At 39.0% G+C, this 23,504-nt stretch overlaps 2 protein-coding genes across 10 annotated transcripts in view; one reads left to right on the top strand and one right to left on the bottom strand.

Annotated features, from left to right (window-relative positions):
• Positions 1 to 1,184: 1,184 nt before the first annotated feature.
• Positions 1,185 to 18,215, bottom strand: OGFRL1 (opioid growth factor receptor like 1). Of its 2 annotated transcripts, none has more exons than XM_017345234.4 (7): positions 17,813 to 18,215; positions 13,192 to 13,278; positions 12,962 to 13,043; positions 10,514 to 10,592; positions 10,347 to 10,413; positions 10,100 to 10,245; positions 1,185 to 6,207 (listed from the first exon to the last, which is right to left on the bottom strand). In XM_017345234.4, the coding sequence occupies exons 1-7, from the start codon at positions 18,053 to 18,055 to the stop codon at positions 5,547 to 5,549; spliced, it is 1,365 nt and encodes a 454-aa protein (XP_017200723.4). In that variant the 5' UTR covers positions 18,056 to 18,215; the 3' UTR covers positions 1,185 to 5,546. The 2 variants fall into 2 exon arrangements, with proteins under 2 accessions (XP_017200723.4, XP_051710567.3); XM_051854607.3 differs by having other exon boundaries at positions 12,962 to 13,040; positions 17,813 to 18,200.
• Positions 18,144 to 23,504, top strand: part of LOC149126598 (uncharacterized) — a 141,567-nt gene continuing 136,206 nt past the window's right edge. For 3 of the 8 annotated variants that reach the window (XM_089333038.1, XM_089333037.1, XM_089333035.1), the window contains exons 1-2: positions 18,144 to 19,091; positions 19,376 to 19,448. In XM_089333038.1, the coding sequence (XP_089189164.1) occupies positions 18,144 to 18,548 (405 nt within the window). In that variant the 3' untranslated portion in view covers positions 18,549 to 19,091; positions 19,376 to 19,448. Of the gene's footprint in view, positions 19,092 to 19,375; positions 19,449 to 21,342; positions 23,099 to 23,504 lie in introns of those variants that run through there. The other 5 variants (XM_089333043.1, XM_089333042.1, XM_089333036.1 and 2 more) reach the window with 4 other exon arrangements.

Raw genomic sequence — 23,504 nt, forward strand, 5'->3', positions numbered from 1 at the left:
AGCCCTTTCTTTAAAAGGGAAAACAGATGTCTGTCAAAGGATCCAACAGTTGGTGCTCATTTGTTTCTCTCAATTGTAACACCACACAACAAAGATGCTGTCAACTCTGGCCAGTATGGGAGACGGACACTTCACTCACAAACACCTATCACTGACTCCTCTCTTAATTGAAGACAGTTCCTCAATTTAACTTATTAATAAAACCACCCACTGATGGTACACACAGACAAAGGAATTAAACTTGGTATCTAGTCACTTGATTACTTCTATCACTCTACTGGAAGGTTTCAAATGGACTAAACAGAATTCAGGTTCAAATGAAAATACTAATGGGATCTGTTTCCACACAGATTCCTGACATCCTGGCACAAATGTGACGTGGATTCATGAAACATCCCCACTCGGCAGCTTTTCTGGATCCTTCATCACGTCCAGTAATTCTGACACCTGCAAACACTTATCATTAATTAGGCCTTTATTTCTATAGCTTCTTATTACTGTTTCTAATCTTGTTGGTATTCTTTTCCTTTACATAAAACTAAATGTTTTCACCCTGAAATAACACTCATTTGATCTTTGGGTGCAGGATTTCTTAGGACTAAAGCTTATTAGATAACCAATGCCCCTAGTTAGTGGAAATTGTTCTACCAACTCCTTTATAATTTAAAAGATCAAAATATGATAAATATTTTCCATATTTGTTAGAAAAAGTCTTTTACCATATGTGAACATTAATGCTTATTCTCTGAGGTTTTTATATATCCTAATGAAAGAGCCCAAAATCACTTTGATTAAAGAAGTGGAGTATGGGGGGGAGTAGTATTACAATGTTTCCCAAGATAGTTATAAAGATATAGCTATAATTTACCTAGCAGGTGCCCAACCAGTCACAATTTTTGGAACTATAAAGTGGCAGCAAATAAATTACAGTAGATACTCTGTAAAAATTGATGTTCATTAAAATTTTATATGGAGTCCAAGGTGGCTTATGTCCTCCAGAAGTCAGAGATGACAGGCCTAGCGCCCTCAGTACCTCGAGGGGCTCAGAGGATCCACCTATGCCAGTGGAGGGTCGGCTCAGTGCTAGCTCTGCCTCGCCAGGATGCTCTCTCTAACTCTTATCTCCCCCACTCTATAATCTACTTCCATTAGGGATTCAGGCCATAACACAAAGCACATCATAATATTCTCCACATGAAAACTTTAATTCAAGAAAACAAACATATTAAGAAGTTATTTCCCACAAATAACTGAAACAAATCACAACAGAATAAGAACAAAGTAGGAGATGACAACACTCTCTGTAGTATAGAAAAAGGCAAGAACAGTGCTTTTTAAATGTTTCCAAAGACTATGGCATAAAAGTTTTTGAAATTAATGTCAAATTTCCCCAAACAATTGGAATTAAACATTCAATTATTTCTCTAATATGATTCCAGTTTTTATATCCACCTAAATCTAAGAACAAGAAGTAAAACACAGACAAGTATTACTTGTAGTAACTAAGGAATGTTTAAAATTAAAATTACAGCATATAGAGAAGCTAAGAAAAAGCACAACAAATGTAACAACAATATAGGTTAAACTTTCTTACTCTAAACCCTTCTGGTCACACTCACTCAACACAATGTTGAGTACTGTGGTGAGTATACTTAATGAATTGATGCTACTGCCCCAAATGGCAATTTCTTCAAAATGATAAAGCACCAAAGTAAATCTCATCAAAACAACGGGTATTTGTGGTTTGGAAAGCTCCTTATGACAAGATTTTACAATGGAGTAAAAATGTAAACTTCTGAATGAAAGCCGTTTCCATTCATTAAGGCACATCTGGATACCTCCAGGCATTCATATTTATAATTATTATTAATTTCACAAGTAAATAAATTCTAAAAACACAGCCTGGGAACACAATCTGCTGAGCGGGTTGAATCACAGGAACAGGGGAGGAGGCAGGGTAGTACACACTGTCCCTTTACAGGTAACCCATACAAATCTGTTTCTGAAGTCAACAGTACAGAATTCAAAGTCCAAAGAAGCCAGTAGTCAAAACTCTCCTAATTTTCTAGATCTTCATTGACCTAGACCTCTTTTCTCTACAACTGTACCTACACTTGAAGCGACTGCAGCACATCTAATTCCAGTCTATCTTATAGGTAATGTATACTCCAAATGAGAATGGGGAATTTTCTGAGTGGGCAAAAACCAGAAATCTTAAAAAAAATCCTATAGGAGACCCCAGTTAACCCAGACTCCAAAGATGTATAGATCATAAAGATTTTAGAAGTGCCTCAATTATAGCTTAAAACTTGATTTAGTTACTCAATAAAACTAAACCATAACTCAACCACAAACTTGGGAAATGACACTGAAACAATAACTGTATATTCTCCATCTATCAGGTAACCAAATTTTGACCACTGGTATGGATATTTATTTATTTTGTAAAGGCTAACTCGGGTGTAATACTACACTGTTTTTCCCTTTTCACTAGATCATACTTTCACTCAGATTAAAGTATACAAACTCTAGAAGCAGACTAGATAAATTCATATGAAAGAATATGAAATATAATGACTGCAGCAGGGGTTATGGCATTTTCATATGTTTACATTTTTAATACTGAGCCAAGAGTCTTAGAACCTCTCTAGCAACTCTTGAGTTGCTATTTCCTCTTTGAATTTGGGAATAAATAATCTCAAAACCTAAATTCAAAATAAAACTAGATAACATAATTTTTGAATCGACAACTAGATTTAGTGAGAACAAATACACTTTCACTTCTATTATGATCTTTTCTGAGTTTCTTAGGAGATTGAGCATGAAAATGTACAATGGTATCATATTCTTAATTTTATAAACTTTTTTCTCTACTTACAGAAATATAGCTTATAATTAAATATCATTTTACAGTATTTCAAAATATTTTCACATATTTTATCTCCTTTGATATATGAAAGCACAAAATATTAGAAATGTACTACACTAATCAAGCAATATAGCTTCTATTTGCCATGAAATGCAAGTTTATATTTTATCAAGTCAATATTTAGTATCCTTGCAGTCTGTGGTACAATAAAGACTATATATTTGCAAAGATTCAATAATATTTCTAGCTATTTACCCATGCTTCACTGAATTTTTTATAACAGCTTCTCAGTAAATTGCTTCAAGCATATTTTAGTTTTTAAAAATACCAAACATACGAGTAAGACACAAGAGGCTGTTTCATTATCTAAGACACACATAAATACATATCTATAGGTCTTATTTAAAAAAACTGTTAAATGTAAAAAGTGTTCATAATAAAAAAATTATAGATACTCAATTTTTATTTGCAAAAGGAAATGACATCCCCTTATTTATTCTCCATTGAATAACTCTCTCATAAGTTATGTGCACATTAAATGTAGGAAACACAGTCACACATGAATATTCATCAAAAAAAAAAAAAAAACATGGTGAAAAAAGGCCACCAAGTTAGATGGAAGCCAGGCAGCTTTCCCCTTGAAACTAAATATTCGCATACTAAATGGGACATAGTAATTGAAATCTCTAAGTATGAGTAATATTCTAAAAGTTAAATCATTAATAAAATGTTCTGACTTCTAGGAGTTTTGATATACTGCTATTTCTAAGTAATTCAGATTATACTCATTTATTTTACTGTCTGGTAACTTAATATTTTAATATCTGATCATAATTTTTAAGATTATGTATTTAGGAAGCATACTGTTACCATGTATGCATTACTATGTATGCAGAATTGGTGAGATAATTTGAATTAAATTAATCCTATTCCTACCATTCAGCATAGTTTGACAACCTATTCTCATCCCCGAAACCTTATGAAGAATATATAGTGAGCTCTATGGGGATACTGTTAACAACAAGCACCATGAATGAGAATCCATGTATTTCTTGTACATAAAAAAATCAAACTGAAGTGCAACAGCAATTGTTTCCTCAAACCCTCATACTCACTTCAGAAAACAACAAAAAGCAAAAAAGTTGTCCATTATGGAAATTAAAAATGTAAAAATGTTCTATGTGGTACCTACAATGTGATATGAAACAAGAGTTCTACTAAGACTCAGAAAAATTAGTTAGGGATTGGATGGTTTCATATAAACTTCAAAGCAATAAAATCATATGCCTTAATAGGTATAACTATTTTTCAGAAATCCACTGCTGAAAGCATGGCTCAATGGAGGTAAAAGAAGGTGACACGACATGATATGAGATAGGACATAGTAAACATTCTCTGGGAGGACACGGTGAACAGAACTTTTCCTGAGAGCCTGAGACACAAAAAAAATTCCTTTCTAAATGAAATAAAATGAAAATGCTTTACCTATTAATCGCTTGAACTATATTTGTATAAATGCTTTAAAGTTCTCATTGCGGTGTTTAGGTTTCCAATTTGTAATATATTATAGGAAGTCAAATTGTCCTTAACCAATATTATATAACATATTGAGTGCTTAGTATATATGGAATTTCAAATCTGTTCTCAAATTTCAAAGTTTGACAACTTAGAGATGCATCAAATTATATGTGTGCATGTGTGTGATAAAGATACACTGTGGATTAAACATTATTAATTTCATAACCCACAAAATACTGAGATATTCATGTTTAAAGGAACTACTGCCTTTTTGACAACAAAAGAAACATGTCTTTTAAAAGTGAGTAATTTCCTTCTTAGTTTTTCATTCTTTGGTAATTTGCATCAAAATCAACCGTTAAATTGATAGGGTACAGCCACAGAAAGAAAAGTTCTTTTCTGGGACTTGTGCATCAAAATGTGTTTTTATGCACTAACAGAAAGCTTTTCTATTCTTTTAAACAAAGTAAATTCTTGAACTCATACAATTAAAAGCCCCCTCTGTTCCATTTAGACTTTGCTCTAGGTGATTATCCTAACGTATACTAGAAATGTACACGGTGGCTGACAGAGATGGTGGCTCAGGAGTAGGCATGGAAAGAGGGGAAAAGGAAAAGATAGTAACACTGGCAGACGAGGGCATCCATCTCATTATCAGAATGTAAAACACCTGGAGGTGTTGTAATCAAAGAACCCAGATTACTTTCTGAAAGCATCTGGGAAAACCGAACTTTCTTAGAGCTTAAAAGAATTAATCCATAAATCAGGTATGACAATACAATGAAATTATCCTCTTGATTTTCTTCATGGAGACTGTAATCTCTTGAAAGACTCTATTTGATTTATCAGATACTACATGATTATTTCTAGATACCTTGAAACTAATTTAAAAGTAATTCTACACAGAATTTAAAAACTCACATCCTAAAAGCACTACAGAATATATTTATTTATTGGATCTTGTCTTAAAACTTACTAAATATCCAATTCAATATCGTTCAAAATTTTAAAAAAACCAAACAACCACAAAATGCTTCCAACAGAAATCACAAACAGATGGCTGAAATTTGAAATGTGAACTCATCTCTGTTTTTTAGGAAAAATGCCATACCAGTTTTTTCCTCCCTTACCTAAATTGATTTGTGGGCTTTCTGATAATTCATTGTGTTAGTATATCATCATGACAACTTGTATTTCCGGGATTCTCATTGTCTTTGTTAGGATTTTCACCTTCATTTTCTTCAGGAGATGCACTCTCGTTCTTTTCTGTGGGATTAGTAGCTGTTTTTTCAGGTTGTGGGGTTGGGTTTTCAACATTACTGTCCTTGTCTGTGTTTCTTGGCTTGGTAGCTTCATTGCTGGGCTCTGGGCTGGGCCTATCTGTTTCTTCCCCAGGTTCTTGTGGTGCTGCTTTTTTTTCATCCACTGCTTTGCTATTTAAATGAGCAGACGAGGAGGAGTTTTTGGAGTCCTTGGATTTTTTGTGCACAGAAGTCTGATTGTTGTGACTGGGGGCAGGGGCAGCAGGCATTTTCTGAGTTTTGCTTCCTTCTGATTGTTCCTTTCTGGGTGGTCCCCAGATAAAATTCTCTGAAGGCGTGTAATGTTTCTGGGCAAACCTCAGGAGCTTCCTCCTTTCTCTTCTGTCTCTAATTGTATAAACAAAATACTCCAGAGCACTCTGCTTAATATTGGGAATAGTATTTTCCACAAGAGCCTCGTGAAGAATAAATTTTACAAGAGGAGATTTAAAACTTTCATACCCAAGCTCACCAAGGCTTTTAAGAATGCGAGTGATTCTTAAATAGTTGTGCTGAGACCTGTAAAAGAGGATTGAATAAAATGAAGGGGAAAGTCAAGTGGAAGAAAGCAGGGGAATGAAAATGATCAGAGAAGCATTTTTTTTTATGGAACTGTAAGTCATACAAACATACTTTGTAAAGACTTTCTGAAAAAGATCTTATTAGACACCATTAAGAAGAGTAAATTAGAAGGTATTAAACCCTTACACCTCAATGTAATGTCAATCTATGTGAAACTAAAAAGTATGAAACAAACTGCCTTTGTTTATTTTGTGTTCTTCCTATTAGGAAAATATTTAGATTTAAATTCAGCTCCACTGATGTTGAATTGTTTGTTCATTAAAGAGAGCATTTATTTGCGACACCACCAATGTACTGGTTCTGATGCAGGTACCCAGTACTGAAAATACACACATCAGCCAACAGTTGAGTGCTGCAATTTACATCATTTGATCAGCAAAATCTACTATATAAGCCCACTCAAAAAGAAAAGCAGCAAAAACTACTCTACCTTGATTAACCAATTCTCACAAAGGATACAAAACTGACATTTTGCAGAGCATAATTCAATAGTCAAGAGGGTGGGCTTCAGACTCAGACCCAAATTCATACCCTGGCTCTGTCACTTAGCAGCTATGTGTAATTACAATGTCTCTTAGTGTCCTCATCTGTAAAACAGGGGATATGTCCTGCAACTTGCTGGACTGTTGTAAGAACTGAACGACAAGACACATATTCAGGGCAACAAGAATTCAATAAATATTAGAGGCTTTTTAAAACTATTGTCATCATTGTTATTGTCATTTAAAGGTTTAGTACATCTTTGTACTTATCCCAACTTGATAAATGCATTCTCTAACATCCCAAGACACTCCTTCCTCCTTATTCCCTACCAAAGAATTTTAAATCTTATTTCTAAAGGCCTTGATTCTAATGATACATTTTCCATGAGATTACACTAAAATCTTTCCTTTCTTTCTCAAAACTAACATTACTTGATTCATGTTTTCCAAATGTGTTTTCGTCACAATTCATAATCTGTCTACCCAGCCTCACTCACTCAGCTCAATCCATGCCTTATTGCACATAGTTGGCCAAATCTTGAAATAAACTCCTGTGTCATAGACAAACCAGGTATTTATTTACACAATATCGCTACATAACCACAGTCATCACTTAGCTCCAACTCCCTAAAGCCTGTTTTAAATCTCAGGCATTAACTTTGCACAAGCACTGCATATACCTGTCCTAGTTTCCAAAACTGCCTTGAGTTTTTACGTAGGAATAAGTAGGAAATTATTTGAGAAAGGTGGAGAAGGAGGTTGAGAGATGGAAGGGGAAAATTCCATGGTTTTATAGTTTGTTAGGAGAGATGCTTGGACAAAACAAAAAGCATAATCATTCAAATTAACCAAATACTGGAAAAGACAAACCCCACAGTTATGATCATCTTCATCCTTCTGGGTGTTTACTGCAACAGTGTTATCTTAACATTCAGCTCTGAGAAGTCCAAAGGGTAAAACATTCTACAGATAATGTCTCAGCACTATGAGTCTGTACTTTTTATAGTTAGGATGTAAGAGTCTTAGAGACAATACAAATGTGGATGAAGTTAAGAAAATGTGCCACTAACAGCAGAGCTGACTTGGCTGTTATGCTCATATGAAGTCTGTATATTCTAAAAACTTAGTGACACAACTCTTGAGCAACATCTGCTTCATGAGTCTATGAGAAAGAGACATATGGAAAGGTGGATGTGCATTTTTTCAAAAAGGAGCTACATGACAAAACAAATACTACATCTGCAATCAGCTTCACATAACCAATCAAAGGCAAATGAGACAAATGGTCAAGCAAAATTTCTGTACACAGGTATCCTTTTCTACATATTCTTCAACTGCATAAAAAAGAGGAAAACTTGGAATGATGAAAACAGTTAACAGAAATCTGCCACAAAACTATAAAAGAAAGCAATTGGGTGTTTCAATATGATTTGAAATAAAAGTTACAATGAGAGACAAACTGTAAAACAGAAGAGTGGCTAAAACCCTTCTTGTGTTGGAAACAGCAGATAAAACAGGGAAGCTGCTATTCCAGATGCCAGCAAAGGGCAGGGCAGTAAATGGTGCTGAAACTGTCAGGGAGAGTAGTTTGGTGAAGAGAGCTCTCACAAAACATAAGAATAGGAGATGTAAGAGTCAAAAGAGATTCCAGGGCCTAAAATATGATTTAGAATGTCTCAGCGATCCAAGCTGATTACAAATAAAACTGGAAATGCATCTTTGTGGTTGGTCTATACATTTATACTTTTGTGCTTGAAAACATTTCACCAGTTTTAATAATGGTCACTTGTTCACTCAACCTTATTTCATTTCACTTGGACGCAATATTTCCCTCTGCTTAAGCTAGTATAACTATACTGGGTTTCCTGCCTACCCTAAAAACCTCAAGATGTCATACAGATTAAAACACAAATAAGTTATGACATTTATGAGTCAATCAGAAAAGAACTCAACTGAAGAAGAAAATGGAATAGATGTTTTTATATCATCCTCTATAATTTGCTCAAGTCTAGTCAATAAAATTTTTTTGGCACTGCCCCAGAGAGGAAACATGTTTTCTGGCAGATTCCAAGACAGTTAATTCACAGCTGGAAAAGGAAAAAAAGAGAGACAATGGTGGTGGAAAGGAAAGAAAGGTAGCTGGATGGGGCAGAGGAGTGAGACATGACTGTTGGCTCTCACTCCCACTCCTCTGACTCAAGCCAGAGCCTCTAGAAAGGGCCCTGTTTCCGGCTGTAAATCAGAGGATCTGATAATAAAACCCCAAAGGAAGATTTGAGCTGAAGAATATATTTTTTCATCACTTATACATTCAAACAAAATTTACTTAGCAAGATTGTTACTCCAACCCCAAACCACAAGCTGGGGAGGAAGGAGCTCTAAAATGCCAGTTATGAGCACATGAGAGATGAAGTACTATCAGATCTTCTCCAGAGATTTACTTTTGCCATGCGTCTTGTCAACAGGGTACCGGCATACAGCTTTCTTCGGCAGTCTTATAAGTGCTCAGAAACTTTCTCCAGAAATAGTTACCCGCATGCTTAAGTAGAGATACACCTATACTTTCAGTGCCCTACATCAATCAACCTTAACGTGAGTTCTGAGTTAATGAATTTTCTAGCCAGGATCATAAAGCACTATATCCGTATCTTCAGTGTTTTAGTCTAAGCTACTACTATTTTAATACTGATTTTATAAAAGTAATAAAGAAAAAGGAAGGCTTAACATTTTATAGTCATTTTAACAAAATAAGATGAAAGTTACAAAAAATTCAGAGAACTGATGCATAAAGATTTTTTGGTCAAAGAGCAATTACTTTACTGTTTTTTCTTAGTACTTGTCCAGTTTAGACAATTATAATAGGCTAAAAAGTTGATTTTAAAGGACAGCACTCATAAGTTACCCTATATTTTCTTAAAAAGTCAGGTTGCATATGAATAAAATATTTTTTAAAATATACTTTGGTTATAGGTATTAATGCAATTTATAAATTTCCAAGTAAAAGAATATAGCAAAACAAATCCAGGTAAAATAATCTAAAGATTATTATAATTTTCCCTCTTCTTTAGTAAAAAACAAAAATAAAAACAAGACACATATCTCATTCTTATTATGTGATTTTCAATTCATGAATTTAATCTAAGAAGATACAATGCCCCCAAAAAGCATACTGCACACCAGTATACACACTGTATTTTTTAGAATACAGAATTATTGAGAATAAAATGTATCCGCTTTTGAATTCAAATTCTTGGCCCAACTGCAAGTTCTTCCTATGTTCTATAAAGAACTCCAACCATAGGAAAATACTGTGCTGGCCCCAAACTTTTCACAGGAGTTTTACTTACTCATTTAGATGCTGAAATCTTTCCTGCCAGTTAACCGCCCGAGCAACATTTCCAGTCTTATCAATTAGTTTTATTCCAAAAAATTCTAGCATCATTTTATAAGCCAGAAGGAATCTTCTAATTGCTTCTTTTGTTTTTTTGAATTCCTAATACAAAAACAGAACAACATCAGCTGAAATGATTCAGCAGCTACCAAGACAGTAATATATAAAATCATCTCATGTTAAATGAAATAAGCCTGTCTTACCTCAATTTCATATGTAGTTAGTTCTTTAGCATAAAAATTCAAGCCTTGTTCTCTCAGGGGAAAAAGCCTATATTTTAAAAAATAAATAATTTTTTTCTATTAACATTGTCTGGAAAACATACATGATTAAACAGGACATGGTTCAAGACAGATAATACATAACTGACCATTGAATGTAAGTATGGTTGTGCTCCAGTTTTTCATAATCTCCTTTCCATTTATTTAGAACTTCTTCAATGTAAACACCTAAGTATTAAACATTTAGAAAGTGAACCATTTAAAACAATGTGAATGTATATTATCATTTGAATTAAAATTCTTTAACATTTAATAACAGCACAAAATGATAATGCTTTTGAAAGATGCATTTCCTACATCAAATATACAATAAGCCTAACTTTTTAAAAAAATAGAAAAGTCTATTGAGCAATGTACTCTAAAGCAGAGGTTGAGAAACCATAGCCTGCCAGTTGTTTTGTCAATAAAGTTTTATTGAAACAGAGGTATGCACATTCATTTATGCTTTGTCCATGACTGTATTTACACAATAAAAGCAGAGTTGAGTAGCTGCAATATAGAACTATTCTACAAAGCCTGAAATATTTACATATATATTTTTACATATTTAAATATTACATATATATTTACATATCTGCATCTGTACAGAAAAAGGTTTCCCATCCCTATCCTAGAGGCTTATAATAGTTCTTTAAGTACTAGAAAGGATCAAAATGGAATGCATGCCAATGAAAAAGAAAGGAGGAAAACAAGCAAAGGACAAAGAGAAGAGGAGAGAAGTAACGCTAAAAGGAAGAAAAAATGAAAGAGAAAGCTGTGGAGTGCATACTATATGGTTTTCCCAAACAAATCATATACACAGGGTATATTATCCAGAGTAATCTTCAAAAAACTCCTCCAAAGAGGAGGAAATGAAAATCTTTCATTTTACTCTTGACAAATTGTGTGATTTGTTCCAAGTCACACTCCAGGAAAAAGTCAATCTAGGAACAGAACACGGGTCTTTCTGGTTCCACAAAGTAAAAGTCCCTTTCGGCCGGCGCCGCGGCTCACTAGGCTAATCCTCCGCCTAGCGGCGCCGGCACACCGGGTTCTAGTCCCGGTCGGGGCGCCGGATTCTGTCCCGGTTGCCCCTCTTCCAGGCCAGCCCTCTGCTGTGGCCCGGGAGTGCAGTGGAGGATGGCCCAGGTGCTTGGGCCCTGCACCCCATGGGAGACCAGGAAAAGCACCTGGCTCCTGGCTCCTGCCATCGGATCAGCGCGGTGCGCCGGCCACATCGCGCTGGCCGCGGCGGCCATTGGAGGGTGAACCAACGGCAAAAGGAAGACCTTTCTCTCTGTCTCTCTCTCTCTCACTGTCCACTCTGCCTGTCAAAAAAAAAAAAAAAAAAAAAAAAAAAAAAAAAAAAAAAAAGTCCCTTTCACCACATGCCTTTGTTCCCTATAATAATTCACTACAACAAAATGTCCCTGATTCACAAGTCTGGCCATTTAGTCAGTTTTATACAAAAACACAGTATTTCTCTAAATATAACTCAGCTATTCTTTTCCCCGGGTACCACCAGTTTATAGTATCTGGCCATTTCCACACTGTTTCTAAGTCTTAACTACCATAGGACAGGACTCCCTTTTACTGATATAACACCCAACCTTTGGATCACCTTCCTGAAGTTCACCAAAGTATGCAAGGGTCTGCCATTTTCAAAGCCTTGCAATCCACAACCCTCAAACCCAGGCTTCCATTGCTGTGGATTTGGCTCAGTTTCCACTGACAGCAGAGAGCAGGAAGCAGAGCTGTCTGGTAACACAAATAAGGACTTGAAGGAAAGAAGCTGGCTTTACTGGTTTGACTTGGATAAAGTTAGGATGCCCACCCTGAACCACAGCATGGTACCTCAATGAAATACACAATTTTGTGGTGAACCGACCATAGCAGCTGCAACCTCTCCCTATGGATTTGGAAAAGACTCCTCCAAGGGCAACTGCAGAATTGTGAAGGAGACACAGAGTTAGGAGATTTACTGTATCTATAGTTCCCTGCCCAAGACACTGGAACACTGAACGATCACGGGTGTAGTTTCCTGACCCTTAAATCTGAAAACTGACAAGAAATTCTAAATACAAACAGTACTTTTTAATCACATGCTAAGAATTTTGAGGTATGGCACAGTGGGAAGAGCAGGGGACACTTGGGAATCTACACACAAATTTACCTCAGTTGATTGACTCGGCAAGTCAGTCATTTAGGCTTTAAGACCCAACGACCCAAACTGTAAGATGAGAAAGCCGAATCTGATCTCCTCTAATGATCTTTAATTACCTAAAATTCTAATTCCTGAAACTCTCCTCTCTATTCCTCTCACAAAAGTCACCCTTACTACCTTTCAGATAACAGCCATGATAAACAGTTGGTAAGAAGATATCAGGAATCTAAAGAATTCCTCCAACATTTACTAAGTGGGTGCTCACAATTCTAGTGCTTATGACTTTGGGGACACATTAGACTGCATAGCGAAGCGAAACTAGTCAGTGAACAAAGGCACTAATCATAGAAGAGTAGGAAAGTCTGCTTTCTTACCAAGGTAGCAGATTACTCACCGTCTGGCTTAAATGGAATTTTATTCTTATAAAAACGAAGATTGCTCAAGTCATTTTGATATCGAATATCTTTGAAGTTCTGCTGAAGGAAAAAATAAATCAATCTCCAGCACATGGAAACACAGAAAAGGCACAAAGATCCTTCTTGCACATTTCCTCTCTGACATAATAAAATTAGTAAAACCGAATGGAAACATTTTACATTTAGGAAAAAAAATCCATATTCTTACCGGATATTGGTGTCGGTATTTGTACAAATCCCTCGCAGCATAAAAACTTCTCTTTGGTTTGGCAGTTGCTTCAGTAGCATCAACACCCTAAAACAAAACATGAAATTCTATTTACATGTCAAAGCAAGAAAATTTCACAGAGAAATTTCCAGAACAAATTTAAAATAATGATCATCCATGTGTCAGCATCTTCCTATACCCCTCCAACATGTAATAAGCTTTCTTTAAAGCTTAAATTATTAACTTGTCCAGGGCCAGCACTGTGGTGCAGTGGTTACCACCACTTGTAAAGCTGGTATTCTGTATCAGAATGCTGGTTGGAGTCTTGGCAGTTCTACCTCCAATCCACCTCCTTGCTAATGTGCCTAGAAAAGTAGTAGAGGATAGTCCTTGGGTCCCCGCCTCCCACATGGGAGGCCTGAATGTAGTTCTGGCTCCTGGCTTCATATTAACAAAAATATTATAAATATACTTTTAATAATGCTTATTAGCAACATTTGTTGGCACTCAATTTTCCTAATTTGAACCATAAGCATTATCTTAAGTGATATTACTAAATAAAAAAACCTTATTATTCACCAAAGCCCAGTGGGAGTCAAATGTTATGGGTCATTATCCATCAGAAAGGGAGGCTAAAAGGAATTTAAGATATACATTTTACCATGCATAACAGAAGTGAGCTTATAACAAAATTTATTTTAGAATACATAATACTAAAAATGTGTTAGGAAGGTCGGCGCTGCGGTATAGAAGGCTAAGCCTTCACCTGCAGTACCAGTTCATGTCTCGGCTGTTCCTCTTCCAGTCCAGCTCCCTGCTGATGGCCTGGGAAAGCAGTAGAAGATGGCCCAAGTGCTTGGGCCCCTGTACCTGCTGTAGAGACCTAGAAGAAGCTCCTGGCTCCTGGCTTTGGATGGCTCAGCTTTAGCCATTGCGGCCATCTGGAGAGTGAACCAGAAGATGGAAGACCTTTCTCTCTGTTTCTCTCTCTCTGCAACTCTACCTCTCAAATAAATAAAATCCTAAAATAAAAGTGTCAGGTAATAAATTCTACAAAGAAAACTGTCATTAAATTTGTAACATTTAGCTATACTGGGAAGCAAAATAATATTTAAGAAAAGATTTTAGAATAAATAATAGTTTTTAAATTACATCATTCATAACAATGTGATTGATATAAATATAAAACCTACACACATAAAGCACAAAAGAAGCTCTTAAATGGAATGAGCATCAGATTGAAGTAACTTACATGTAGAAGTTTACTCATATTGTAAGCAAAATTCCTACTGTTAAGAAGTCATTTTTAAAGTATAAGATGCAGGTCAATATAATTGATTTGTATTCTCGAACTATATGTACTATTATAAAGTACAAGAAAGTGCTTTGTGTCCAGTGTCATGCGGAAGGACACTGAGACTGATGGGGATGATGAAAAAGATTACAAAACTTAGAAGTGACTATTAAGAGCTTTGCCCCAAATCCTTTATTTATCATCCTGCACCCCTACCAGTGTTGACAGACTGGCACCCTCTAAGCAAATTTCTCACTTTTTCAAGCAGTGTGATTCTCACTACTACTACAAGTACAGAATACTTTAACACCAGATCCTCTGATGTTTAGCATTAGTTACTCTGTCATGTTACATAAGCAAAGAAAAGCATAAATTCTGGTCCTTGCCACAAGTTTCAAAATAGCTCTGCCTAGCAAGTTTCTGAATCTATTTAGCCTGAGCTACAACCATATGAATCATCATCCTACATTTGTATAGAAAGTACTTTCCACTTACAAAGTATTTACATGCATATTATTTCATTTGATTCTTACAGCACACCTGGTTAATAATTATTAGTGTTTCCATCTTCAAAACAAGGCAACTGAGGCTTGGTGAAGTTGAACAAGACCCAGACCCCAGTGACACTGCAAGAACTGGAATCCCTGGGTCCTGGCCCCAAGTCCAACCAATTAGGTCTGAATCAATTTCATCTCCACTAAAAGTGGAGGACATTACCAATCCAGAAACTTTGGTTTGATTTCAACAGCCCAGGACTTGGAGTCTGAAGACGGTGAGTCTGAACACTGTTATTTAATATCTGCTAGGCCTTAAGCAAATCACTTAACTGGATCTTAGTTTTCTCATCTGTGAAATGAAGATAATGACTCATGCCCTACCTGATTCCCAGTATTATTATGAGAATGACTGCAACCTCCAAACTCTAAATGTGCCAGCATCTTCCTATACTCCTCCAACTCATAATAAGCATACAAAACCTTCCTTCAAGTCCACCTTCAATTAGACCCATACCTCTGCTCCCTTTCATACTAAATCATTACTAATGAAATACCCATACTCCCCACCTCAATATTGCTTCCACCTTTTTCCCCACAACTCATTCCAACCAAGTTTTTGTCTTCAGAATTCCATCATGATGGCTCTTTGTGAACTTCAACAAATCTTCATCTTGCAATTCATCAAACAATTCCTCAATGCTCATCTCAGGCAGTACTGGGCCAACAAATGCATCACTCCTTCCTGAAACATCGTCAGTACCTGGCTTTGAGGGCACTATAATCATCTGGTTTACTTTGTCTCATTAGTCTGCCTTATAAGTCTCCTCTTTGACTCTTCTTCTTCCTCCTCTTCACACCTTCTACCCCAGGCTTGGTCCTCATTCCTCATCACTCTTTGATGACCGCCTATCTTTCTAGGACTTTAAATATTTCTGATCTTAGAAACCGATGCCTCCAGTTCTTGGCCAAACCTCCATTCACAGGATTCAAAGGTATAATCAACTACTTAACAACTCCCCTTGGATATATAAAAGGACACCAAACTCAAGAGATTTGTCCACTTAACCACTAAAGCTGCTGTCTCCCTAGATTTTCTGGTTTGGTTGTTGGCACTATCATTTGTCCAGTATTCACTGGGGCAAAGATGACAGCAATTGAAGTTGTGAATTGTCAGTCTGAAACATACTTTAGAGGTAAATCCTATAGAACATGCAAAGGGATTGAGTATGAAGAGTATGGATAAAATGGGGTTGATAGTCAAAAAGCAAAATCAAAAAGATTTCTTTAGAAGAAATGGTGATATTTAGATGCTGATATTAACTAGAAAAAATAATCATTAGAGGAGAAAATTAATCATTAAAGGACAAATAGTGAGGCTTGGTATGGTCACTTGTTCACTGGGGTTGCAATTAAACAGACTGAAACACTCATTAAACTGTACTCTATGAGGGTACTCAAAAAGTTCATGGAAAATGAAATTTAAAGATCAGCTTATTTTAGTGTGAAAAATGTTGAAATCGTACATAGTTTTTTCATAATATGAATTTTCCACAAACTTTTTGACGGTTCCCTCACATTAGTTGTTCCTGGTTGGTGGGGCTGAATCGTAACTGGTGTATTTTGATATCCTAAACTTATGTAGAAGGTTACTGGAGACAAGTAAAGGGACGAACACTAGAGTACAGCATCTAATACTTTCCTAGGTTTGCAAAGCAAGACAAAACAACAGCGCAGCAAACCACAACACAAGGGGGAGAAGAGGACACTCAGGATTCCAACAGGCCTATGGTTCCTAGATTGGTGACACACATATTCATGTTTGCATCATTCTTTTCCGTATGATTTTGGACAAGTTCCTGTTTTTTTTTTTTTCTAAAATGAGAATTAAAAACAGCACCCCTCCTTAAAATTACAGCTCATTTCAATCACATGTTGAACACAGAACCTGCCCTGACTTTATAATTCCTCTCTACCTAAGCAGAGATGATCATTAACGGGATTTGTTGGCGCTAATGTTTAGGTGCTGATTCCGGTAAACCCACAGTGGATTTGGGCTCCATTTCCCCACTCGCATTCCCCCGCAGCTGGTAACGGGAGGGCCTAAGGCGGCGCCACAAACCTCCAACAGCCTCACCGGGCACACTTCTTCACAGCACCTCCACAGTTTCTGCTTTTGAGGCTGATAACTGTTAGTCCGCCAGCGGGCATTCCTCTCTTTCCTAACCTCTCCTGCAAACTGGATTAATCAAAACGATTTAAGCACAGTTGGATCAACAAGTCTTCTGGTGGTAAGATTTTCCAAGTGCCCTGAACTCCTCAGAGAAAGGCCTTCCGGAGGTAAGAACGTGGCGTTTCAACTTGGGATGGGGACCTCTTCTCACAAGACTTTCAATGGCTACAGACGTCCCTGGAGGGGCCAGTGCTAGCTGCTTGGTAGTGCAGTCCCCTCTCTTCGGGATTCGGCTTTACCATTAATACGCACACTAGAAGGTTTTTCACAACGCTCTATTTTTAGACAGGTACCTCCCACCCCACCTTCGCGTTCCCGAGCCGCGCTGCAGAAGCAAAGAAAACACACGTCCAAGTTGGGTTCTGCCTCGGGGACTTCCCGTCGCGGCCCCAGGCAGGCCCCAGGCTCCCGGCCACTGCAGGCCCCCGATCCCCACGGCGGCGGGGCACCCGAGGGCGCGGAGGGGTCGTGCGGCGGGGGGGGACCAGCAGCCGCCCGGCGCCCCTGCACGCGACGGTGGCCCAGCGCTTGCTCTTCCCCCCGGGGGCCAGGGCCAGGGGTGCCCCAGGCCGACCGGAGGCCACCAACCGGGCCGCGTACCTGCTCGGCGCCCGCCGCCTCTGCGTCTTCGTCCGGCGCGGGGCTGGCGCGGGACCGCCCGCCGGCTCGCTCCGGGGGCTGCGCGGGCTGCTCGGGCTCCTGCCCCGGGCCCTCGCCGCCGCCGCCGCCGCCTCCCGGCCCCGGCTCCTCAGGCTCCGGCTCCGAGTCCGTCTGCCAGGTGGAGTCGCAGTCCTCCACGGTGGTGGGCTCGCGGAAGCTGACCCCGCCGAGCAGGTTGCCCATTGAAGAGGCGGCAGCGGGCTAGGGGCTGAGGGCTGGGGGGCGGCGGGCCGCGGGGCTCGGGCTGCGGCAGGCGCGCTAGGGCCCGGGCATGGCTGGGCGAGGGCGCTGGGCGGCAGCCTCGGCGCGCCCGCCGCCGCACTGCCTCAGCGCGGTGAGCGGCAGACAGGCTCACTGGCGGGGAGGAGCCGGCGGCCCGGGCCCCGCCGCCGCACACGCTCGAGCCCGCCCATCTGGTTCCTTCTCCTCCCCTCGGGCGGGAGCGTGCGGAGTGTCGGGAAGCGGACTGTCACCCCGGCCCGTGGGACGCGCCGCACTTCCACCTTGCCTCTTGGAAGGCCAGCCTTCGGTCGGCCTTGGGTGTCGCCCGGAGTGGTGGGGGGCCTGCTTCTCCCCCTCCCCAGCCGGGCGGGGGCCGCCGTCCTCGGGCTGCTCCCGGCAGTGCGGGAAGAGTGATCCCACCCAGCTCCGGGAGCCGGGACAGGCGTGGACCTGAGGGTGAAGGAGGCGTCCCTAACAGCCCCCTCTCCAGGCTGGATCGGGAGGAAGATGAATTCGCTGCAAGCAACACAAGACAAAAGCTAATGGTGACCGGGCACCACGCAAACAGGAAATCCAAGCTAACAGGGCTGTACTGAGAGCTGCCACCTAGAGTCCCTGTGGTCTAGAGAAGTCAAAACTGTCACCTCGTCTAATGAGCAGACTAGACCACCATTGATCCATGGAGAGTTTTACTAACACCCACTTCAAATCCCTGCTCTGAGTAGGAAAAGAAAAAAAAAATCTCACAATCCTTAGAACAGATGTGCTGTTTCCAAGAGAAGAATCTTTGGTCCCTTGGTCATGGATGAAAGGAGGCAGAGGAACCGTGTTATATAACTAAAGGTAAATCAGAATGATCAAATAAGTGATCTAGAGAATAGTGACTGTTGGAAAATTTGCATTCTGACTTTCTAACTAGAAGAAAAACTTCTTGTATATGTCTCTGGATTTCTTCAGGAACATAGACCAGTGTGCCTGGAACCGTGCTTCTCATTTGGTAGGTACTCAGTAAATGTTGAATATGGACGGAGAAGATGGGTTAGCTGTGTGCTATAGTTTGAACACAGTTTGACTCCTGACCTCATGTGGACGTTAAATCTTAAAGTTATAAATTGATGGCACTGAGATTGGAAACAATCCAGTTGTGGTATCTAGGAGGTAGTCCTAGTGGAAATCTTAGGTCACTGGTCGTGTGCACTTAGAAGGGAGTTCTGAGAGGGCTGGTTTTTAAGGGAGTTGAGCCTAACCTCCTTGTCTCTCTCTGCTTCCTGGCTCCCTCAGTGATTCTCTGCTGAGAACAGTCTGCAAAGCACTGGAAGGAAACATCAACTGAGACCCATCAGAGAAGTATCAGGTAGAGGCCTGCAAATCTTGTTAACCAGATCAATTTGACTTCATGGCATGCAGCAGAGTGTTTTCTTCTTAGTTATCTAGATCAACATTATGTGATTTTTTTTTAAAAAAGATTTATTTCAAAGGCATAATCATGGAGAGGCAGAGAGAGATTTTCCATCCTCTGGCTCACTCCTGGTGCCCATATGGGATGCTGGCGCTGCAGGTGGCAGCTTTGCCCATGACACCACTGTGCTGGCCTCAATCCTATATTCTTTATACATTCCTTTTTGCCTGTATTCCCAGAAATGTCCTTCTTAAAGCTAATCAGCAACCTTTTTATTCAACGTACTCTGTTTCTAAAGATGCTATTAGCCAATCATGCTGTGAAAACACTAATCTACAGCCTATGAAAAATTCACCCCTGCTTACCTAAAGCCTACCTTTTGGGCCAAATCAGTATATGATCACTGTGAAATGGCAAAGGAAAACTTACTGTCATGGAACATGTAACTTCTGCCTAAATTCTGACCACGTTAAAACACTTCCAAGTACTCCTTAAGCTTGTCTCTCATTTTCTGCCCCGAATAAGCCTCATATGAACACTTTAACCAAGCTTGATTATTTCCAACACTCCTCATTTTGCAATCACAATCTTCTGGCCTTATCAGACAGTTGGGGACTGCTTGATCTTGGACTGAGAATTTACAAAACCATGACTGAGTAAGTCTCCTTACTGCAAAAGTGGCTGTTTATAGGTGTTTTGGTATAATGAGGAAAAACTGACTGATACAATATATAAGATTAAACTGTTGTGATGGAAATACCTAGTTTATTGTTAAATGCTTCATGATGCAATAGACTGAATCAAGGCAGATGGGCTGTTTCTAAGGTACAGTTAGGTGAACAAGATGCCCACTCTGCAGGTAAGTCAGGACCGCAATAGGAGAGTCAGGGTGTGCTCTGTCACTCATCAGTTTCTGACCTTCAACAGGGCGCATAACTACTTCAGAGCTAAATTTCCTCATCTGTAAAATGAGATCACATTTTAGCCCTTGAATCTCTTTTAGCTCTGACCTTTTGTGGTCTCATGACTGGGTAGAGCTCTAAAACGAGTAACAAACCCAAGCCACACAAAAAGACATTTTGGTCAATAGTTTAGTGAAGAAAATATGGGGCAACAGCAGGACACATAAATCCAACTGCTGAAAGCTGAGAATTTGATTCATCTTCCACTGGCAGAGGACCAAACACGTTGCAGAAGTAAATGCTGTCCATCTGGCCGCAAGCATTCCAGGACTCCTATTGTAGAAACTTTAGGGACACTTGCTGTGCCGCAGGTGCGTCAGCAGTTGCTCTAAGGGTGTGTAGATTAAAATTGACCACATATAATTTGTTTTCCTTTTAAGAAGTGGAGTCTTAGTACCCACACTTGAATCAGGGGTGGCCTCGTGACTTGCTTAAAATTAGAATATGAAACATGTTGCCTTCTAGGGTGAAGCCTTAAATTCTGATATTCCTGAACTGCCATGCAAGAAGTTCAACTACCTCAAAACTGCCATATTGGAAAGGCCACAGCATGTGGCCTCTGGCTGCTGGTCTCAGCTGTCTTCCAGCATCCCCTGCTGGATTCTACTAGTTTTTATTGAATCCTCCAGACCAGTGTATCTGTCCACCAGCTGCATATCTTTCAGTGATTTCCACTAACCCTACATGAAATAAAAGAAACTAATTTGTGCAATGTATTTAAAAAAAACAATTTTTCATGAAGTATTACAGCAATCTTATATAACAGGTTTTAAAAGGGTAGGGCAATAAGCTTGTATATGTTGTGTAAAATCCCTGTATTTAGGAAAGTTAATACTGAAGTTCTCTCATTCATTGTTTTTTGTTTGTTTGTTTGTTTGTTTTGACAGGCAGAGTGGACAGTGAGAGAGAGAGAGAGACAGAGAGGAAGGTCTTCCTTCCGCGCTGATCCGAAGCTGGGAACCAGGTACTTCTCCTGGTCTCCCATGCGGATGCAGGGCCCAAGACTTGGGCCATCCTCCACTGCACTCCCGGGCCACAGCAGAGAACTGGCCTGGAAGAGGAGCAACTGGGACAGAATCCGGTGCCCCGACCTGGACTAGAACCTGGTATGCCGGCACCACAAGGCGGAGGATTAGCCTATTGAGCCGTGGCGCTGGCCACATTCATTGGTTCTAAACACAGAAGTAACCCTTCTTAGATACTCAAACTTTTTCATTATCCCTACCTTTGAGAGCATTCTTGCATCAACAGTAAAGAAGCATGCTTTTACTTCATATCAAAAAATTTATCACTTAGGCCATTGACAGGCACATATTAATTTGTCAATACATGTTAGCTCTAGTCATTGTTCATGCAATATGTCTTTAAAGAACACTGAATTGAACAATAATATGGATGAGGAGAAACCACTATCACAATACACTATAATAAAGCACCGGTTCTGACCCCCTATATCCAGAATGTACCCCCAAACTATGCAGACACTACAGCAGTGCTCCAATGTAACTGTTTCCAAAATTGTTATGAAATCCTTTAAAGATGAGGCCATCTTTGGTAGGAACTGGTGCTTCATAGACCAGAATTTTTTGGCTAGAGCCTAAATGTATCTGGCATATCTTGATTTTTTTTTTAAATAGTGAATTGTGTTTGGGGAACATTAACAAAGAAGGCTTAATTTTAGGTACTTTCCTCTGAGAGCCTTTCAGTTAAAAGGAAAGTGCAGATCAAGAGCCATTTACCCACCTTCAGGAATTAGCTCCTTAGTCACTCCCAGGAAACTAAAACTTGTGGAGAAAAAAAATAATATTGCAAAACATTAAAAAATGAGAAAGATTACATCTTAAAGAAATATCTTCAATTAGTAAGAATGTGCTATAAAATCCCGTTCCATTGACAAGAGCTGGGGCCTCTTGGGGCTAGCACCCACAGGACCTTTGTGGCTTTGAAAATAAGATGGCCTTTCCTGCAGGACTCACTCCTCATTGCATTTATTGGACACCCTCATGTCGCTATGCAGACAAAAGATGTGGAACTTTATTTACATGGAGTCTCTGACCAGGCCAACCTTGCTGGAAATTTCCCAATTTCTCCTTTTCCTAAGATACAAGTTTGTAAATGTGTTTTAATGTATGAGTACCAAATGTTCTTTTTTTTTTTTTCCTATTCCTTCCTCCCTGCAAATGTTCCACACTTTTTTCTTGTGTGATTCTGAGGTGTTAACTACCAATCTCTGAGTCTACTGTTCTCACACCCCTTCCAAACACCAATACAATAGTTTCTTACAAAAGTCTGCTTTTTCCCACTTTGCACAATACAATTGTATAATCTTATTTTTTTTTCAATTTTCCTTTAACTTTACAAGATTTAACTGCAAACATAATTCTTCTGTTATTTCTTCTTTAAAATTCTCTCTTCCCTTTGTTCCCAGAGACCTCCCCAATTGCTGTAATTTCTATATACTAAAACCAAATTTCTCAAGATTGCTTTAAATGAAATTTAGAAATAAATATGCATACATCTAGTTCCAAGTAAACTAACTTGGAGAAGCAAAGATATTTATATTTTTTCCTTTTTGATATAAAATGTCAAATATTTTGTTTTCAAATCTTGGTAACGAATTAAATTCTCTCATCGGCATCCAAAGTGCTGCCAAGATTCTTATGAACCCCTGGGATTATACAAATATTCACATATAACAGGATGTAAATACTGTACACTTCTGGTTGATTTCTCTTTTTTTAGGGGGATGGGGAGAGTTCATTGGTTTTTTGTTTGTTTCACCAGCATTCACCTAGTGGGCAGCCATTGCACTCTAGGCAGAGTTCCTGACCTGGAAGACTTAAAGTATATTAGGGAAGACAGCAATTTAGAAAATCCAATAATAATAATAATTATAAATTATAAATGCAATGAAGGCACAGTGAGATCATAGGGCTCTGGCTTTACTCTGGGAAGTTGGAAAGATTTCTTCAGAGAGTAAATGAAGAGAAAGAAGAAGTTAGCATGACAAAGAGTAGAGAGAACATCCCTAGCCAAGAGACTGGTGTGG

This window comes from Oryctolagus cuniculus, chromosome 5, assembly GCF_051225735.1.
Source record: "Oryctolagus cuniculus isolate XC-2025 breed Fujian yellow rabbit chromosome 5, ASM5122573v1, whole genome shotgun sequence".
NCBI lineage: Eukaryota > Metazoa > Chordata > Mammalia > Lagomorpha > Leporidae > Oryctolagus > Oryctolagus cuniculus.

What these genes read in the sequence shown, in the direction of transcription:
- OGFRL1 (XM_017345234.4), bottom strand. Translation starts at nt 18,055, where the DNA reads ATGGGCAACCTGCTCGGCGGGGTCAGCTTCCGCGAGCCCACCACCGTG. An exon ending in AATTCCATTTAAGCCAGACG is followed by an intron (nt 10,593 to 12,961) that starts GTGAGTAATCTG and finishes TTTAATACTTAG; the next exon opens with GTGTTTACATTGAAGAAGTT. An exon ending in AACCATACTTACATTCAATG is followed by an intron (nt 10,414 to 10,513) that starts GTCAGTTATGTA and finishes TTTAAAATATAG; the next exon opens with GCTTTTTCCCCTGAGAGAAC.